At 46.8% G+C, this 18442-nt stretch overlaps 1 protein-coding gene across 1 annotated transcript in view; it reads right to left on the bottom strand.

Moving 5' to 3' along the window:
- The window catches only part of ELK3 (ETS transcription factor ELK3), a 73367-nt gene that overhangs the window by 6784 nt on the left and 48141 nt on the right, over positions 1 to 18442 (bottom strand). The window contains exons 3-4 of the mRNA XM_049782834.1: positions 10829 to 11611; positions 2909 to 3031 (exon numbers count right to left, since the gene is read on the bottom strand). Of these exons, the coding sequence (XP_049638791.1) occupies positions 2909 to 3031; positions 10829 to 11611 (906 nt within the window). The remainder of the gene's footprint in view (positions 1 to 2908; positions 3032 to 10828; positions 11612 to 18442) is intronic.

Below are 18442 nucleotides of genomic sequence, written 5' to 3'. Positions count from 1 at the left end.
AAGGCATTTCTGGTGGTGCCAGGTTTTAGGGTGTCAAGTTGTAGGGTGTCGGGGGCCTAATGCTACCAGGAGTTGAACTTGGGACCACGCTTGTATTTGGGCATGTGCTCTACTACTGGAACCATATCCCTGGCACCACAAACTGTCAGTCCTAAGAAATAATACTCCAAATGCTAGCTTCATTCCCGAGATCCATCATTTCTTAATGGATATCTTTCATATCAAAACCTGCAATTAGAACTCCATTGTATCTCTTCTTGGCATGTGTTAGTTTGGTGATCACTGTTTACGTAGAAGCACACTGTTAATTTCTCTTAATCTCAAGTTAAAATTCTGAGCTTTCAATATACATTAGGAACCGATAGTCAGGGGTCCAGAGAGATAACACAGTGGTAGGGCATTTGCCTTGCATGCAGCCGATTCAGTACTGATGGTGATTCAAATCCTGGCATCCCATATGGTCCCCTGTGCCTGCCTGGAGTGATTTCTGAGTGTAGAGCCAGGAGCAACCCCTGCCACCGGGTATGACTGCCCCCCCCCAAATAAACCGATGGTCTGCAGCACCACCAGGAATTTGAAAGATTGTCATTTTCAGACCTTCCTAATCCAAAACTCTAGAGGTGAGGCCCAATGATCTGCATTTTAAGAAACTTGCATGGCCCAGAGAGATAATACAGGTCACTTGCCTTGCACAAAATCAAGCCTAGCTTGATACACGGCACAATATATGGTCCTTTAACTCCACAGTGGTCATTTAGAAGAGCCTATCCCCAAATTCCCAAAGTTCTGGATATACTGATACATCAAATCACATGGTCAGGGACCATTATTACTGTTGGAAACTGGGGGGCTGGCAAGGCCAGTAACTCAGATAAGGATCCTAGGACCTCCCAACTAATAATTATTCATGACTTCCTTGGAGGTCATCCATATCTGAGAAATGAGAACTCATTATTCACAAGAACCCCCTGAACCCTAAATTTGATGCCAGAATGAGTGGAGTCCTGCAGCTTCCCCCCTTACATATGATCCACAGCTCTATTCAGCCCTACTCTACAGCTTAAGGCTAGAGCACAAGCTGGCTGACTCTTTAGTAAAGATGCACCTCTCTGCCTAAAATGACTTCAATTAGAACTCTGGAGCTCTGTATTTGCTTGCTCTTTGCATCTATTTGATGCTCCCCTGCACTGCCTGAGTTAAAAGGCTGATTCAACATATTGGCTGTGCATAACCGAGCTTCCCATCTTAGGGTGGGAAGAGGGCCAAGGAAGAGAAACCTGATTACTCTAGGGATATATTATGACACCCAGCCTCAACCCTACTAGGCAAGCAGAGAAGCAAGATAGTAATCAAAACCTCGTTAGCCCCACCTCCTCTTCCAGTAGGCCCCTAAATCCCAGCAGGTGCTGTCCTGGCACAGAGGAGGCCCTCAGCAAATATTAACCTTGACAAGCAAAAAATGACATACTTCGAAAAGGACCCTTTCTAGTGCTTGTTTTCCTTGACATATCCTGACTACATCCCTTCTTGAGGCCAACAGTAATTACCGGATATCATTTGTACACCAAGCAGTGTGATGGATGCCAGGGGCACAGTGCCGTGAACAAGATGCAATTCTAGTCTTTCTGGACCACTGAGGGCGCTTGCCAGATGAACAGGCAATTATCATACCAAAGTGGCCAAATGCATCGGGAACAAAAGAACTGCCCTTCACTCTTTTGGAGCGGGGAAGACATGGTGAGTGAAGTATAAAGCTAAACTGAAAGGATGTTTGCACCTTCAACCAGCTTTGTTTCACTTCTCTTCTTAGAAGCCTTTATACTCTACATTCAAATAGTCAAATAGCACCTTCTTGGTTGGTTAGTAACTATCTTTGGGCCTCAGTGAAGAAACATTTCCATGCCATTAGCAAGAAGAGATAGATGCTACTGCAAAATTCCAGGGTGTAAGGAATAATGAGTCTGCCCAGCCACTCTGAAATATGTGAAAAAGTAACTTAGTTACTTCCATACTTTACATAAAAGACGTCTTTTATGAGCTTGGATAAAATATTCAGCCTAAATTTTTCTCAATGTCCTGTTTTCGTAGTCAATGAAAATAATTAAAAGCACTTTTAAGGACTGTTCCCCTCAAGAACTACTATATTTTTTGTTCTATAAGACGTAGTTTTTGATGCTCTCCTCCCCTGCATTCAGGCTTCAGCTCCAGGTGGCATTAGCTCCATAAGACACACCTGGGGAGCGGAGGTGTGTCTTTTTTTATTTTTTTATTTTTATTTATTTATTTTTTTTTTGGTTTTTTGGGCCACACCCATTTAACGCTCAGGGGTTACTCCTGGCTATGCGCTCAGAAATCGCCCCTGGCTTGGGGGACCATATGGGACACCGGGGGATCGAACCAAGGTTCGTCCTACGCTAGCGCTTGCAAGGCAGACACCTTACCTCTAGCGCCACCTTCCCGGCCCCAAGAGGTGTGTCTTATGGAGTGAAAAATACCAGGGGTCTCAAACTCAATTTACCTGGGGGCCGCAGGAGGCAAAGTCAGGGTGATCCTAGTGCAAAGTCAGTAGTAAGCCTTGAACACTGGGGTGTATGACCCAAACAACTAAAACAAAACAAAAGAAGATTCCTCTAGGGCAGGGCCACAAAACGTTATATGGAGGGCCGCAAACGGCCCGTGGGCCATGAGTTTGAGACCCCTGCGAGTCTAAACTAATTGTTCCGATGAATATGAGGCCATTTCTGCCTTAAATTTAAGCCCACCTTTTGAATCCTAATACCACCTATTCTTTTTTTTTTTTTAAAGGAACATTCAACAAGGCATCAGGTTAGAATGTACTTTTCTTTGCCCACCTCATAGGAAACCCTTCAAGGATTGGCATGTAGGTTGTTTACTTTCAGAGACTTACCTGGAATAGCGTGTTTGGGCCTTGCAGCCTGGCAGGGCTGAGAGGAGCAACTGGACTGAGGCTGCTCCAGAAGTGAATGCTGGACAGCAGTGGGCTTGGGGTCAGGAGCAATCCGTTGGGTGTCTGAGAAGGAAGCACAATGCCAGGTTCTGAGACATCTGATACCAGCCCTGCCACTAACCCAGAAACAAAGGTCCCAGCTTGGAAATGTCTGAGCACTTTGCTGTTTGTACTAAATTTCGGTGTCATTTCCCCCCCACCCCCTTGTAACTACATTCACTATTACAAATGTGGAACTGTTCCCTCCCCTGGACATTCCAAGGGGCGAGAAATCTTTTTTTAGGTGCTTTCATCCATTTGTTCCTTTCCCTCATGAAGATGCAATCAGCAAAGACCTTTATATATATAAAGAAAGGTGTGTGTGTGTATAATAATCTATATATTTCTACCTATGTTTACTTATTTTCCTACCACCACCATACACACATGCACTTATTAAAAAAAAATTTGAATGGTTTCATTTAGGAAAAAAAGATGGTGAGGATAGAGGAATGAAGGGTTGGGTGTGGGGGAGAAAGGGGCAGCTGACTGCACATAGTGAGAGGCCACACACATTTGTGAAGGATCTTCCCAGCTTTCATTTTCTCTCAACAGCCCTTTAATACTTTAAGATCTGCTGTTAAACTCCTTTGGTGCTGCTCCTTCATAAACCCTAAACTGGGTTTTCCAGATTTCACTCCGGATATGGGGCTGAAGAGAATTCATCTCCTTGGCCATGGTCCGGAGGAAGAAAGAAAAAAAATCCTTTCTTGTGAGAGTAGGTGGAAAGCCAAAACTTGGGGTTTCCCTGGAGAGCGCCAGGCCCTCCTCTGTTTGCATACACACAGCAGGAGACCTGGAGCCAGCCGTCTGGAAGGCAGTCAGCCCCCCTCAAAGTCTGCATGTCCCATGCCACCACAGATTCCAGTGGAAGCCAATACCCCATCCCAAACACTGCAGAATAACTTGGCACCCTTGGGATGTGATGGAGTCTGTCACCATTCTGTGGACACAATGAGGGGCTCTGTGTTAGAAGACCACAGCAAAGGTGCCCACATGCTGAATGCTGAAAATGGTATATCCCTACCCCTCCCTAGTCCCCCGCAATGGCTTCCAGAGCTGGTGCCAGCAGCCTCCTGGACCAAAGAGGACATCTAGCTTTAACCTGAGTTCAAAGGATGTCTGAAACAGACATCCAAATGCTCTCACACTCTGAGCTGCTGAGAGGTAAACTAAGTTATATTAGTTCTTTGGGAAACCAGCATTTTCTACATGTTGAAAGATGACTTTGTATTATGACTTTGTATGGGATCACATAACTAAATATGGGGATCACTTTAAAATAAATTGATTTGGAGGCTGTATCAGTACAGTGTGTAGGGTGTCTGCCTTGCAGGGGGCTAAACTGGGTTCAATCCCCAGCATCTCATATGGTCCCCTAAGTATTGCCATGAATAAATCCTGAATAATCCCTGAACACTGCTGGGTGTTTTCTTTGTATCCCTGTGTCTCTGACGTATAAACATTACTCAGGTGAGGCCTAGAGAGACAGCACACAAGTTAAGTTGCTTGCCTTGCATGTGGCCAACCCAGCTTGATGCCCAGAACCACATATGGTCTTCCAAGCACCACCAGCAGTGATCCTTGAGTGCAGAGTGAGGATTAATCCCTGATCACTATTGGCTGTAGCCCAAAAATAAATTTAAGTTTGAAACTTAAAAACAGCTTTTTCTCAGCTAAGCTCATAAATGTGTCTGTTCCATTTTAAGCCTATTTGTTTTTACAGTGCTGGGAACTGAACCCAGCTCTTATACATGTGAGGCATGTGCTTAGCCACTGAGCTAAGTTTTGCTTTATCTTTAAGCTTTTGAGCATTAGATAAGGTGTGAACCTTTCATTATGTACTTTTTGTAAACAGCAATGTTATTTTTATTTTAATGTTTCTATTACATTTTCATTGTTACATGGAAGTACAAATATATATAATACAACAAATATATGTTGTATTTCCATATAACAAGATAGATAGATGTATATATATATAAAATGTATATTTGTAGCCCAAGATCCTGATGAATTTACTGTGCCTAGAAACTTTTTTTTTTTTAGGATTCCTAGAACTTTCCATAAAACAACAATAAGTTTTATTTCTTCCTTTCCAAATAGCATGACTTTTATTTCTTTTCCTTGTCTTTCTGCACTGACTATAAATTCTACTGCCTGGAATATGATGACAAGACATTCTGGTCTTGTTCATTGTCTTAGGGGAAGGGATTTATTTTCATCATGAAGTATAATGTTACCTATAAGTTTCTAGTAAGTGCTTTTCACTAAGACACAGAATTCTTCAGAAGAGTTTCAGTTTCATTGTCACTATTTTTCTGATACCACTTTTTAATCATGAATAAGTGGAATTGTTTTTTTTTCCACATTTGTTAACATACTAAAATATTTTATTTAGTTCATTAACTTAGCAAATTACATTGGTTAAGTTTTTTATTACACCACTTTTAGTATTCTGGGATAACCATGAATACTAACTCATTACTGCTGAATATTGCTAATATTTTGTTGAGGGTTTCTGAGTTGATGGGAGCTGATGTTGGGTTGATGATGATTTGGGAGCGTTCTCTTCCTTGCAACTGATTGAGTAGGCCTGGTACATAGGTATTTGCCCAAACATGGTTCTAGATGTCTCTGTGAAATCACTCTTTAAATAGGAGTCTTCTGCAGTGACTAAGGCCACTCCTGGTAGTCTAGACCTGATGCAACGGTGTTTGGGAACCGCCAAGGCTACCCTAGGTTGGGGACTCCATGGTGCCAAGGATGAAACTGAGCCCTGCACAGGGAAGGCATTAGGTTTCCAGTCTGAAGCTGAATCCTGTGTCTGGCTTTGCTAGGTTACCAATGCGTGTCTGCTGGCCCTGTTCACCAGGCTCGGAATGTCTTCTATCATACATGCAAACTAATACTGTGAAATGACCTCATCTGCTCCTGTCTCTCCTGACCCATTTTCCCTGAAGCTCCTGTAGCCTTAAAGAAAAAGCAGCTTGGTTGTTCTTTGGCAGTGAGTTTCTCCCAAGCCTGTTGGTGCCAGTCTGTATTCCAGACAGTGGACGCTTTCAAAGCCTCCAGGCTCACTCAGTCCTGGAGTTGGGCTGGGCCGGCAGAGCCACAAGCAAAATGCTGTTTTTCCCTCCTTTCTCCAGAATGTCAGTCGGAACACCGGGACCCCACAGGAGGGCACCCAGGGCCTCTGATTCCTTAAGCTGCTAGGCCCAAGGTCCCAAGGGCTATGGGCATTTCCCAGAGGAAAGACTCTTCTGGTATTCAAGTTTATGGATCTTCAGCCTAGCATGAACTGCCTGAGAGGCCCACATAGCTAATCGAGGCCTGGAGAACTGGGGCTGCCCAAACACAGTCTGCCCTGGTATGGCCTCAAACCCCTCCTCTGCCCATCAACATGCCACCTCCTAGAAAGACTCTGCTAATTGCCCCTCCCACAGATGGCACTTCCCTTCTGTCTGTTTTATTATGATAGGGGGCCCATGCCCAGAGTCACTCTTGGCTCTGTGTTCAGAGATTACTCCTGGCAATACTTATGTGGGGGCAACCACATGGGGTGCCAGGGATTGAACCCAGATCAGCAGCATGTAAGGCAAGTGCCTTACCCACCGAATAATCACTCTGACCCTGCCCCCTTTTTGCCCTTAGCATTGGCTTCACTGAGCATTGCAGTGTTGACTGGCTTGTTTATGAAGCCCCCTACTTCCACAGCCTTTAGGGTCTGTCCTTATGCTCATCTTTATTGCTCCAGTCATCCTTGGCTTCTGAATCCTTGTGCTGAAATGATCAATGCTCAACAATACCAGACAGATCCCCTTGATCTTCCCTATATCTGGCATGTCCCCTCCCATGTTCATTCCAAGACCAGTGTTCCTTGTGACATCTTCGCTTCTGCCCATGGTGCAGAGACTTCTGAGCAACTCCTTAGAGATTGCATACAATTGTGGCTCGAGGCCGGCCTTCAAATATTGCAGTATTCGCGATTATCCGCTTACCGAATAATCACAATAAAAATCGCATTAGTAAGAAAAAAATCGCATTAAACATTTGCATACCCTGAGCAGTTCCGTTCAGGGTATGCAAATGTTTAATGCGATTTTTTTCTTACTAATGCGATTTTTTTTTTTTTGTTTTTTCGGTCACACCCGTTTGATGCTCAGGGGTTACTCCTGGCTTAGCACTCAGAAATCGCCCCGGCTTGGGGGAACCATATGGGACGCCGGGGGATCGAACCACAGTCCTTCCTTGGCTAGCACTTGCAAGGCAGACACTTTACCTCTAGCGCCACCTCGCCGGCCCCTCTGATGCTATTTTTTATTGCGAATATTCGGTAAGCGAAATCTCTTATGCGGCCCTGCCTCACCCCGACTTTGCCTCCTGCAGCCCCCAAGTAAATTGAGTTTGAGACTCCTGGTCTAGAACCTTACAGCTTGTATAGTGCTCAGCCAACTGAGCCAGATCCCCTTGCCCACCACAACATTAAAAAGCCACTGTCTGGGGCCCGGAGAGATAGCACAGCGGCGTTTGCTTGCAAGTAGCCGATCCAGGACCAAAGGTGGTTGGTTCGAATCCCCGTGTCCCATATGGTCCCCTGTGACTGCCAGGAGCTATTTCTGAGCAGACAGCCAGGAGTAACCCCTGAGCACCGCCGGGTGTGGCCCAAAAACCAAAAAAAAAAAAAAGCCACTGTCTGGGGTTGGGGGGTGGAAAGCTTACTCCCCTTGACCCGCTGAAGTTCCTAGGCTCCTTGTCTCAGGTGCTCCCTGATTTCCTACCAGGAACCCTCTCCTTGCTAAGTCCTGAGTCAGGCACCTCCCAGTCCTTTTACTAAGGTTCCAGCCCCCAAAGGAAGCTAGGGTGAAACCTGCCCCCCTGGGCCATCTCTCCTGCTTGCATGATTGTCTTCAAAACTCTGTGTTCATGTCTCCCAAACTTGCCCAACCTTCTGTTGTACCCCCCAACCCTAACTGCTGGCCCACCATCTTGCTCCCTTGCTTCAGAATGGATTCTCCCCCTCCCAGTACCATGCATGGCTTTTGGCTGTCTCTCCACCACCTCTGCACATGCATGGGCTCAACTCCTATCTTGGGCTTTTGCTTCAGGCTCAGCTCACTCTTCTCTGGGTCCAGCCCCTTACGCCTCCAGCCTCCAACTGGCTCCAGTCCTTCTAGAAGCCCCATCAGCATCTTTCCCCTCCCCAGCTAAGCAGATGCCTTCTTTCGTGGGCTAAATATTTCTGGGCTGCTGTTGGCTACTATAGCAACTGGCTTCCTGCTGCTCAGGGCTGACGCCTTCACTCATTTGTGGCCTGAGTTCTAGCCCATCGTGCAGCAGTCAGGTGCTCAATTCCTGTTTATTGAGCTGAACCAATTCCAGGAACATTCCTGTTTCCATTTGGAAGGTGTGTTTTTGGCTCCAGCATGTGATTCTCACCACATGTGGTCGCCTCCCTGTTGTCATGGTGAGGTCCTATGGTCCTAAAAATAGGCACTTGTATGCCTCCTGTCCCTTCTCATGAAGAATGCTCAGTAATTGCTGGTAAGTTCTAATAGGGACCTGGGTTTCTCTTGACTCATATCTTCAGCAGCTGTTAGTTTTCTGTCAAAACAAATAAGGTTCCTTGGCTGGTTTTAAGGATGCGAGCAGAGCTCACACAGCTCTTAGTAATCCTTGGCCTCAGGGACAGCCATCTGAGAGCTCCTGAGAGCAGAAGCTGTGTCTACCTGTGCTATGTCCCCAAGGACTGTGGAAGAACAGCAGGTGCTTCACATAATTACTCCCCAATGAATTCATTAGCAAGTGGCAACCATTTGTTACCTGGCTGGCAAAAAAAGGCAATGTTTGAGCTGCTGAGTCAGACATTTTTGTGGCTCATCAGAGTTGGAGATTTGGGTCTAGGAAGTCACTGCAGCTTGATCAAAGGAAGATGTGACCTGATATCAGATGGTTCTTTCCCCAATGAGCATCCCTCATCTGCCTTGCCCAGGAGGCCCACATTGTTCAGGACAACATCTTCATAGGAATTTAAAAGAAAAACTGCCAACAGGACCAGAGAGATGGCACAGTGGGTACAGCACTTGCCTTGCACATGGTTGCTCCTGGGTTCAATCCCCAATATCACATCTGCGCCCCCCACCCCAGCCCTAAGCCCTGAGCACTGACAAAATTATCCTCCAATGAAAGTTGACAAAACATCTCTGGAAATTCCCAGCAGCCTGATTCAAACAAGGATGGATGATTTGGGGGACTTTGGAAGAATGAAACTGCCTAAGGGAGCAAATGAATATGCTGCTTCTATGAGAGGGCTGAAAAATAAAGTTTGCATGTAAAGAGTAGGCACAGTGAGTGGCAGAAGAGAGTAAGGGAGGACAAAAGTCAGAACTTTTGTCATGGAGGATGCTGCAGGCTGAGTGAGGGTTTGCTGGGAGGGCACAGGTATATGATGCTTATAGGTATCACTACTACACTACTTTCACTACTACATGGGTCCATGCTGAGCACTGAGGCAACACACAGAGCTGGGAATTGGGATCAGCGCCCTCCCGGGAACCACTTCAGCCTCACCTCTTATTTCTTCTTAGCAGACATAGGGCGAGCTATCAAGTGCCCGTGGTTGATCTTCACAAAGCCCAACTGCCATTGGGAACATCACCTGGCCCACTCTGCTGCCCTCACCCTGTTCCTGCATCTGTACGATGGGCAGTGTGCACACTCCATCCTGGAAGCACTTCGAGCCACAAAAAACACGAGGCCAACCACAGAGGTCCTGGTACTAAGAGTCAGTCTTCTCTCCCATAGGTATACCCAGGATGGGATAGGGACTGCCCTTCACTTAGTCTCTCTCTCTCTCTCTCTCTCTCTCTCTCTCTCTCTCTCTCTCTCTCTCTCTCTCTCTCTCTCTCTCTCTCCCTCTCTCTCTCTCTCTCTCTCTCTCTCTCTCTCTTCCCCCCCCTCTCTCTCACACACACACATGCATGTTCATGTGACTTCCATACATAGGCCTATACTGACCTTTTGGCTTGTTCCTTAAATTTTATTTAGGCACCATGATTTGTAATATTGATAATGGTAGTTTCATGCAAAAACCATTTCAACACCTCACACTCTTATCAGTGTCAGCTTTCCTCCATCATGTCCACTGTGTCTCCCCACTCCACCCTATTATGCCAGTCCCCTTCAGTGATAACCATCCTATTAAAGTCAGTCTTTAGTTCTTGTTGCCTCTGAGTATCTGTTGTTTCTTTACCATGTTTTTATACAATATTTTATACACACATGCACACACAGGCATCTATGTAGAGGTGGTGGTGCTGGAGGTTGGGAAGTTCTATACATGGGAATCACATGCAGGAGTGATGAGCTCCAGCCTCTTGCGTGCAGAGCAAACGCTCCAGCCCTTGATGCTATCTCTATCTCTCTAATATATTTTAATTTTTGTCATTTTGAGTCTGTACCCTGTGGTACTCAGAGCTTACTCCTGAATCTGCGCACACAGGGATCACTCCTGACAGTACTCGGGATCCTAAAGGGTGCCAGGGATCAAAGTGGAATTGGCTGCATGCAAAGCAAATGTCTTAGCTTAATACTATCTCTCAAACGCAGCCCTAATGGCTAATGGCCACCCCTGTGTTGCTGGCTGGATAACATGCAGTGCTGAGGATTGAACGCAGGACCTCACATGCCAGCCATGTTTGGAACCACATGCCATTCCAGGGGTCTTAACTTTGGAAGGGCAGAGTTTCCAAAGAGGCTTTTCCTGCCTTTGGGCTCAGCTGCCTCACCTGGGTGCGACTGGAAGCCAGGGAAGGCTCTTACCTGGGCAGTGAAGAAGGCAGGGGTCAGAGAGCCTGAGGGAAGGGCTGGGCTGTTGAGGGCGATGGAGCCGATGTCAGTGCCAGAGAGCACCAACGGAGGGGCCGAGATTTCCAAGCCTTTGGGTTTTTTGGCCTTGGGGGGAAGAGATGGAGACCTGGTCTTGGAGCCTGCAGAGAGGTTCAAGGGCTCTACAGAATCCGAGTCCTGGCAGGCGGCCTCCAGGAAGAGGCTCCTGTGTTCGGGAGGGAGCGGTGAGTTGGGGGACAGGGATGGGGAGCGAGAGGACAAGGGTGAGGTGGAGGACGAGATACTGGCGGCATTTGGCAGCATGAGCGAGGAGATCTTGGCTGAGACGGATGAGGCCAGGAAGGCCTCTGAGGTGGCAGGCAGGGACACCACAGGCCTGCTGATGTGCTTGTCGGTTTTGTTGGTCACAAACCTGATGACAGTCCTGACTTCTTCCACAGGGGGCCCGTCCTCCGGTTGGTCGTCCATCTTTTCTGTCTTGATGGCCTTGAAGGGCTCAGGTGCATTCTGCAGGGAATTGATGGTGAAGGAAGAGTAGAGGCCTGAGTGGATGTATTCGTTGCGGCTGGCACTCTTGAGGGCCGCCAAGCTGTGTCTGTGTCCCTCGCGGACCTCAGGTGGTGTCTTGCAGTCACTGTCCTGCAGCAAAAGGCCCTCACGGCTGATTTCCACTGAGTGCGGGTCCATTTTCAAGATCTCTGGGAAGGAGACGAACTTGTACACAAACTTCTGCCCAATCACCTTCTTGATGATGTTCTGTGAGTACAAAAGGAGACAGGGAAAAAAAAAAAAAAGATTAGTGCTCAAGGGAGGAAGGGATAGAAAAAAATGATGCAAAGAGGGGTCTTGGCCAGGGGAGAGCCCCAAACATGTCTATTGAACACAGCAGGGGCAGGGACCAGAAAACAGGGGCCAGAGGCAGGAGAGTCAGAATCACATCCCATAGGGGACCTTGGGCAAGTGGTTGCCTTTTTCCATTTCTCCATCTATAGGGTGAGGCATTTTAGATCTGATAATATACAAACAGTTGTAAGTACTTATGACACAATGGACATTGCTCAGGCATGATCTATCACCAGTCATCTTCAGAGCAATCCTAAGGAGTGTTGCTCCCAGGTGAAAAGTTAAAGCACTTAACTCACTTGCTCAGTGGTGACAGTGATTCCTTAACTGGAGTAGGTTTTCTGTTTGTTTTTTGTTTTGGGGCCATACCTGGTAGTGCTCAGGAGTTACAACTGGCTCAGCACTCAGAAACTACTCTTGGCAGGCTCAAGGATATGGGATGTCAGGGATTAAACTGAACCCAAGTCAGCTATTTGCAAGGCAAATGCCCTGTATGCTGTACTATTGCTCCAGCCCCTGTAATACAGCATTTTCTTATCTATCTCTTGGATCTGCACACATTCCATGAAATAACCCTGGGAACAGATATTGAGAAGGACTAGAGATGAGTGGACACTACCAAGGACCATGGAGTCTTTTTCAACCAGATAGCCATGTCTAACTTTCAATCATATAGCTGTATCTCCACCTTTCTTGTTTTCTACTTATAAAGCTACTGGATCCTAATAGCGTCCAGGTATCTCAAGTCACTAGGATCTGCATCTGCCTCCCAGCATTAAAATGACAATGAAACCACCATCATTAAGTTTTCACGCCTCTTTGGGAGATGGACTCTACATTATGTGGCAGCAAGCAACAGCCTTTAGGTTTCTTCCATCAATACATGATCCAGGGTTTATCAAATGCTTTTAGGGAGCAAGAGGAAACCAAATCAGTCTCTCTCCAGCAGTTAGCATCATCCTGAGGGAGAGACCAGCATCGTTTCCTAGGAACTGCTGCACCCAAATCTCAGGTGTGAATATGTCCCTTCTCAAATCATCTATGGCAGAAAAGCTGTTTTCCCCCCACTCCGGGAGACTGTCAGGGTTCAATCCTGGCTCTACACTAAGAATCACTCCTGGTAGTACTCAGGAAACACTATGGGATGCCAGGAATCGAACCCAGGTCAGAAAAGCTTTAGAAATAGCTACCAGTGATGCCTACTCAGAACTGGGTGTTGTGTGCAGTGGGGTGCAAGGCATCAACCATCCTTAAGACACAAGAGAGCTCAAGGAAGGGATACCATCTGTCACCAGCACCCACCAAGATCTAATTAGAAAGCCTAAGTGTTTGTCCTCAAAGACATGGCGCAAAAATGAGAGAACCCCTCAAAGAGACAAAACGTGTCTTCACTGAGCTCTCACCAACATTCACATTGGCTTGAGACATGTCTCTGTTATCCACGGCACAATGATGGCTGGGAGAAGGCTAAGGTTTACATCATCTCAATGCTCACTCAACTATGGATCATTTCCATGTGATGAGAACTTTCAAGGCCCACACCATTACCAAGCCTCAAATACCAAGCTAGTGGAGTATCATGAAATGTTGATGCTCCTGTGAACTTTAGCTGAGAGACACTTTTGCCTCCCTCTCTCATTGCATTATGGTAGCCTGTGGTCTGATCCAGTTCCTTCTTCCTTGATCAATGCATCCTACAGGTAGATGTACCAAGGGTCAGGAGGAAAGGGAACATTTACTGCTCCACAAAGATGATCAAGTTGGAAGTTCTTAGGGGAGGAACCTAGAAGAAGGACCCAGAAGTCCCTGTTCTTTTTTTTTTTTTTTTTTTTTTTTTGGTTTTTGGGCCACACCCGGTAACGCTCAGGGATTACTCCTGGCTATGCGCTCAGAAGTCGCTCCTGGCTTGGGGGACCATATGGGACGCCGGGGGATCGAACCGCGGTCCGTCCAAGGCTAGCGCAGGCAAGGCAGGCACCTTACCTCTTTGCGCCACCGCCCGGCCCCAGAAGTCCCTGTTCTAAACACAGGAAATCCCAGCTGCATTAACTGTGGCCAGACAATCCTCTGCAGCAGCAAAGAACTTGGGACAGGCCTTGCATGGAAAGACAATGAATGAGACCCATCTCATTCACCTATGCAACATCAACATGGCAGCAAACACTTTCTGAGCAGCCAGAAATGCTGGGAAGCTCAGCATGGGCCCCCTGACCATTTTTCTGCCAAGGGCCACCCCATTATTTTTTGTCATTTTGGCTTCTGGGGGTGGCACATTGGAAATGCTCAGGGTTACTCCTGGCTCTTCACTCAAAAATCACTCTTAGTCATGCTCAGGGAACCATAAGGGATTCTGGGGATCAAACCCAGATTGGCTGCATGTAAGGCAACCCCAGGACTGCATTGTGTGGTGAAGGGTACCTTGGGGGAAAACCAGCTCCTGTCTAAAAGAATGTCCTGGGACCTGATCCAGACCCAGCTCTATACAAAGCAATTTGCTTGCCTGGGGCAGTGAGGATCAAGGAGTCCTCTGCTAAAATTTTAAGGCATTTTTATTTCTCACTCATAGTATTTCTCTATGGAGAACACTAATTATTAGCACCTAAATAACAGTACAAGGGAAAAGAAAAGAGAAAGCATTTAGCCTGAATCACTTCTGGCAAGGTTAGAAACTGTTTAAAGAAAAAAAAAATTAAAAAGGGGCCGGAGAGATAGCAAGGAGGTAAGGCGTTTGCCTTTCATGCAGAAAGTCATCGGTTCAAATCCCGGCATCCCATATGGTTCCCCGTGCCTGCCAGGAGCAATTTTTGAGCATGAAGCCAGGAGTAACCCCTGAGCACTGCCGGGTGTGACCCAAAAACCACACACACACACACACACACACACAAATGAAACTGTTTAAAGAAGAACCAAAAAAGCAACCTTTAATTCTGTGATGTGTATTTAGAGTACAGTGGCTGAGCAGGGATTATACATATAAGCAGCCCAAGATGTATAGCTGGGGCTATGATAAAAATTAAAATGTCTCTTAACCTCAGAACCAAAAAAGAATTTGGGGTAAGAGCAATAGTACAGCAGGCAGAGCGTTTGCCTTCCACACACTAACTCAAGTTCAATTCCTGGCACCCTATATGGCCCCCTGAGGACTGCCAGGAATAAATCCTGAGTTTAGAGTCAGGAGAACCCCTAAGCTCCTCCACGTGTGGCTCAAAAGTCAAAGAAGAGGGCCCGGAGAGATAGCACAGCGGCATTTGCCTTGCAAGCAGCCGATCCAGGACCAAAGGTGGTTGGTTTGAATCCCGGTGTCCCATATGGTCCCCCGTGCCTGCCAGGAGCTATTTCTGAGCAGATAGCCAGGAGTAACCCCTGAGCATCGCCGGGTGTGGCCCAAAAAAAAAACAAACAAAAATTTAAAAAAATTAAAAAAAAAAAAAAAAGCCAAAGAAGAAGAAAAAAAAAGTTGGAACTAGGACTGGGAATGTGGCTCCAGGGGCAGAGCTATACTTTGTATGGAGGTGAGGGTAGCACCCCCAGTCCTGAAAAACTGGTTGGGGTGACAGGACAGGTATGTGGCTCCCCAGTCCTTCCCAGAATCACTGGGTGCAGCCCTGGTGGTCCCAGCACAAAATGGTCCTGAATGGAACAGTAGGACCAGTTGGCCTAGAACAGGGGTGGCGAACACGCGGCTCTTGAGCCGCATGCGGCTCCATGCCAAAATGAATGCGGCTCTTTGCCTCTTACCATTATTTTGTATACTGTGGCACTTTGCCAAGTTTGGATTTTGTTCTGCTGCTTCTGAGGAGGGACCTCTGAGGAGAGATCTCCGAGCGCGTCATCCCATCTCCCATCCCTCGGAAACAACTGCACAGGCCAGCGAACGGGGAACCTATGTGGCACATGTTGGGTCACATCTGGCCGTTAGTTCTTAGTGTGGAGGATGCAGCACACCCTCACCATCACTGCGAGATTTTGACCCTCACTCAAAATAGCAAGATGCAATATGTGTTTAATATATTATTGTTAAAATTATATGCTTTTGTGTGAGTGTTTGTTTTGGCAGGTCACTGCGTGGTGTGGCTCTCTGAATCTCACAGTTTAAAATTTTGGCTCTTTGTGTCCTAGAATGACCAGGAAGGGTCCCCTGAGCCCCAAACAAGCTGGAATCTGAGACAACTGTGCAGCGGGCTGGGGGCTCTCACATGCCCACAAAGCAGAAGAACCACACATACACTTGATACACAAATGCAGAGAGGTAAGGAGTCCTGCCCTTGAAGGGCACCCAGCCACCTCAGCACTCAAGACAGAAGAGCAAGCCTTGCTCCTGCGTGCCAAAGAGGCACGGGGGCAGCCTCTGCCCTGCCATGAGGTCCTGATTGTGTGAAACATCCCAAACAGACTATTTTAGAGACACAACATATCTGTCATTTCCTGGGATTTAGAGAATTGAGAGCTCAAAGGCAAGGAATTTGGGGTAGGGCCCGTGAAAAAAATCCTAAAATTGGCGTGGTGATAGATGCAATACAACTCTGTAAAAAGGCCTCAAAGGTGAAGAGCTGCCCCCTTAAATGGTGGCTTCAATGAAAATCATGCTCTTACCAAGGAATTTAGGAGAACATGGACTATCTCCCACCCTACATCCCATGACCTTGTGTCAGAAATGACACCCAACACTATTGTATATAGGGTGAGGCCTGACTGTTGGGGGAAGAGCTTCAGGGAACTGGACATGGACTGTGGTCGTGATGGTGGTCTCTGGGAGTGATTGTCTCTGGTGGTGATTGTGACTTCTAGGGGTGGTGACTGTCTCCAAGGGTGACAATGATTTCAAAGGGTGACTGTGGTCTCTGGGGATAATGGTCATCTCTGGCAGTGATTGTGGTCTCCAGACATGATGGTAGTTTTCAAGAGTGACAGTGACCTCCAGGGGTGACAGTGGTCTCCGGGGTGGTGGTGGTCTCTGACAGTGATTTTGGTCTCTAGAGTTGACAGTGATCTCTGCTAAGCCCACACACAAGCATTTCAGGTTCACAAACCAGCAAGTAAGCATACTGGACTTTGGATACCAGAAATGAATCTTCGCATCACTGAAGTTTGTTTTTGTTGTTGTTGTTTATTTGTTCTTTTGTGCCTAGGGATAACCTCAGCGTTGAGTATCTGCTCAGGGGGATCTGGGAGCCACAGCAGCAATTCCTGGTCACAGAGGTTGCAATGAAGAACAGGACTGAGGATGCAGAGCAGCTCGATCGCTTCAGTAGCGGGTCCTGGAATAGGTAAGTTGCAGGCACACACAGCTCCAAGCTAGTACTCAGCTGTCTGACTCCAGAGCCTGGCAGTGGGGGCATGAGATCACTGCGGCCTAGCTCTTATTCTGAAAAGTGATGAAGATACTGGGCAAAAGAAAGGGAAAAGTCTGGGGTGACACTCAACTATTTGTTGCTAGTTGTTGCCTGGTAACTAGTCACACATGGTCTGGGTCTGGCTGAGCTCAGGAGTTCTGGGGTGTGGACTTGGGCCCAGCTGTTTCCCTTCACATGTAGGGTCAGCCTCAGTCTTCAAGATTCCCCATGAAAGATGCTGTCCCTGCCCCTCTGTTGCTCCACAAGGTTGTAAGCAGATGTTTAAGTCAGGGTATGTGAGTGTGTTTCCACCTTGGCCCCTACAGAGAAAAGGCGGACTGACAGGATCCACACAGTGGGAGGACTCTGCTCACCTCTGGGCTTCTCTTTCTTTTCTGGGGGCTTTTGAGAAGTCCAGGGAGTCTTAAACCCCCGCTCCACCCCCAACGATGATCACTGCCTTGGAAGCCTGATAGTCAGTGCTCTGCCTCATTTGGAAGTCGGGGGGCTACCAGAGTTACCCAGTAACATGTCAGTAACATGTGAGGCTCCTTGCAGTACTGGGAATGGAACCTGGGGCCTAGTTCTTTGTGCTATTGGCCAGTCCGCATGGTTTCTTTCTCTCTCCAGTGACTTCCTGTTAGTTGGTGGATAATGAGGTGCTTGTGCGATTGAATTTACTTCCTTCCCTCTGATATTATTAAAGGCTATTAAGGTTAAAGTAACAAAATAGCAGTTGACAAATAACTAGTTAGATAAATTATTTTCTCCAGCAGGAAGCAGGCATTTCAGTCTGAGAAACCCATCCAGTTCCTGGGGTCTGGAGCCTAGCAGGGTGAGCAGACCAGCAGCTGAAAATCAGTGAGATCAAGATATTGTTCATCTTTCCCTGTGCCTTTAAATGCACTGAAAACTTTACACATTAAGTGGAAAATGCAGCAAGCATGGGATGACATAATTTCAATGAAGTAATCATGCTTATTTAGTAAAGGTCAGAAGCTCTGAACTGGAGCGTTTTAAAAGGGAGGGTGACCTAGAGCACCACCAGGGATGATCCCTGAGCACAGATCCAGGAGTAATTTCTGAGTAAAGCTGTGCCCCCCCCCAAAAAAAAGACAACAATAACACAACTCTAAAGTCTGAAAGATCCACCTCAAAAGATGCTCAAAATAACAAAGGCGGTCAGAAACAAGTAATGGTGCTGGTGATAGTATTTCTGCTTTTCTACATTTTTACCTTAAGCTGTATTAATTACCCAGTAATCTAATTTTTTTTCTTTTTTTTTTTAAAGACAGACAGAAACAGGGCACAGGAGGCAGAAAGAGATAGATGATAAAGAGATAAGAGAGGAGAGAGCTAGAGACAGAGAAGATACAAAGAGACAGAAGATAGAGGGAGACAGAGACAGAGA

Source organism: Suncus etruscus, chromosome 11, assembly GCF_024139225.1.
Source record: "Suncus etruscus isolate mSunEtr1 chromosome 11, mSunEtr1.pri.cur, whole genome shotgun sequence".
NCBI classification, from domain to species: domain Eukaryota; kingdom Metazoa; phylum Chordata; class Mammalia; order Eulipotyphla; family Soricidae; genus Suncus; species Suncus etruscus.
Note: the sequence above shows the minus strand (reverse complement) of the source record. Positions and strands in the feature narration are given on the sequence as shown.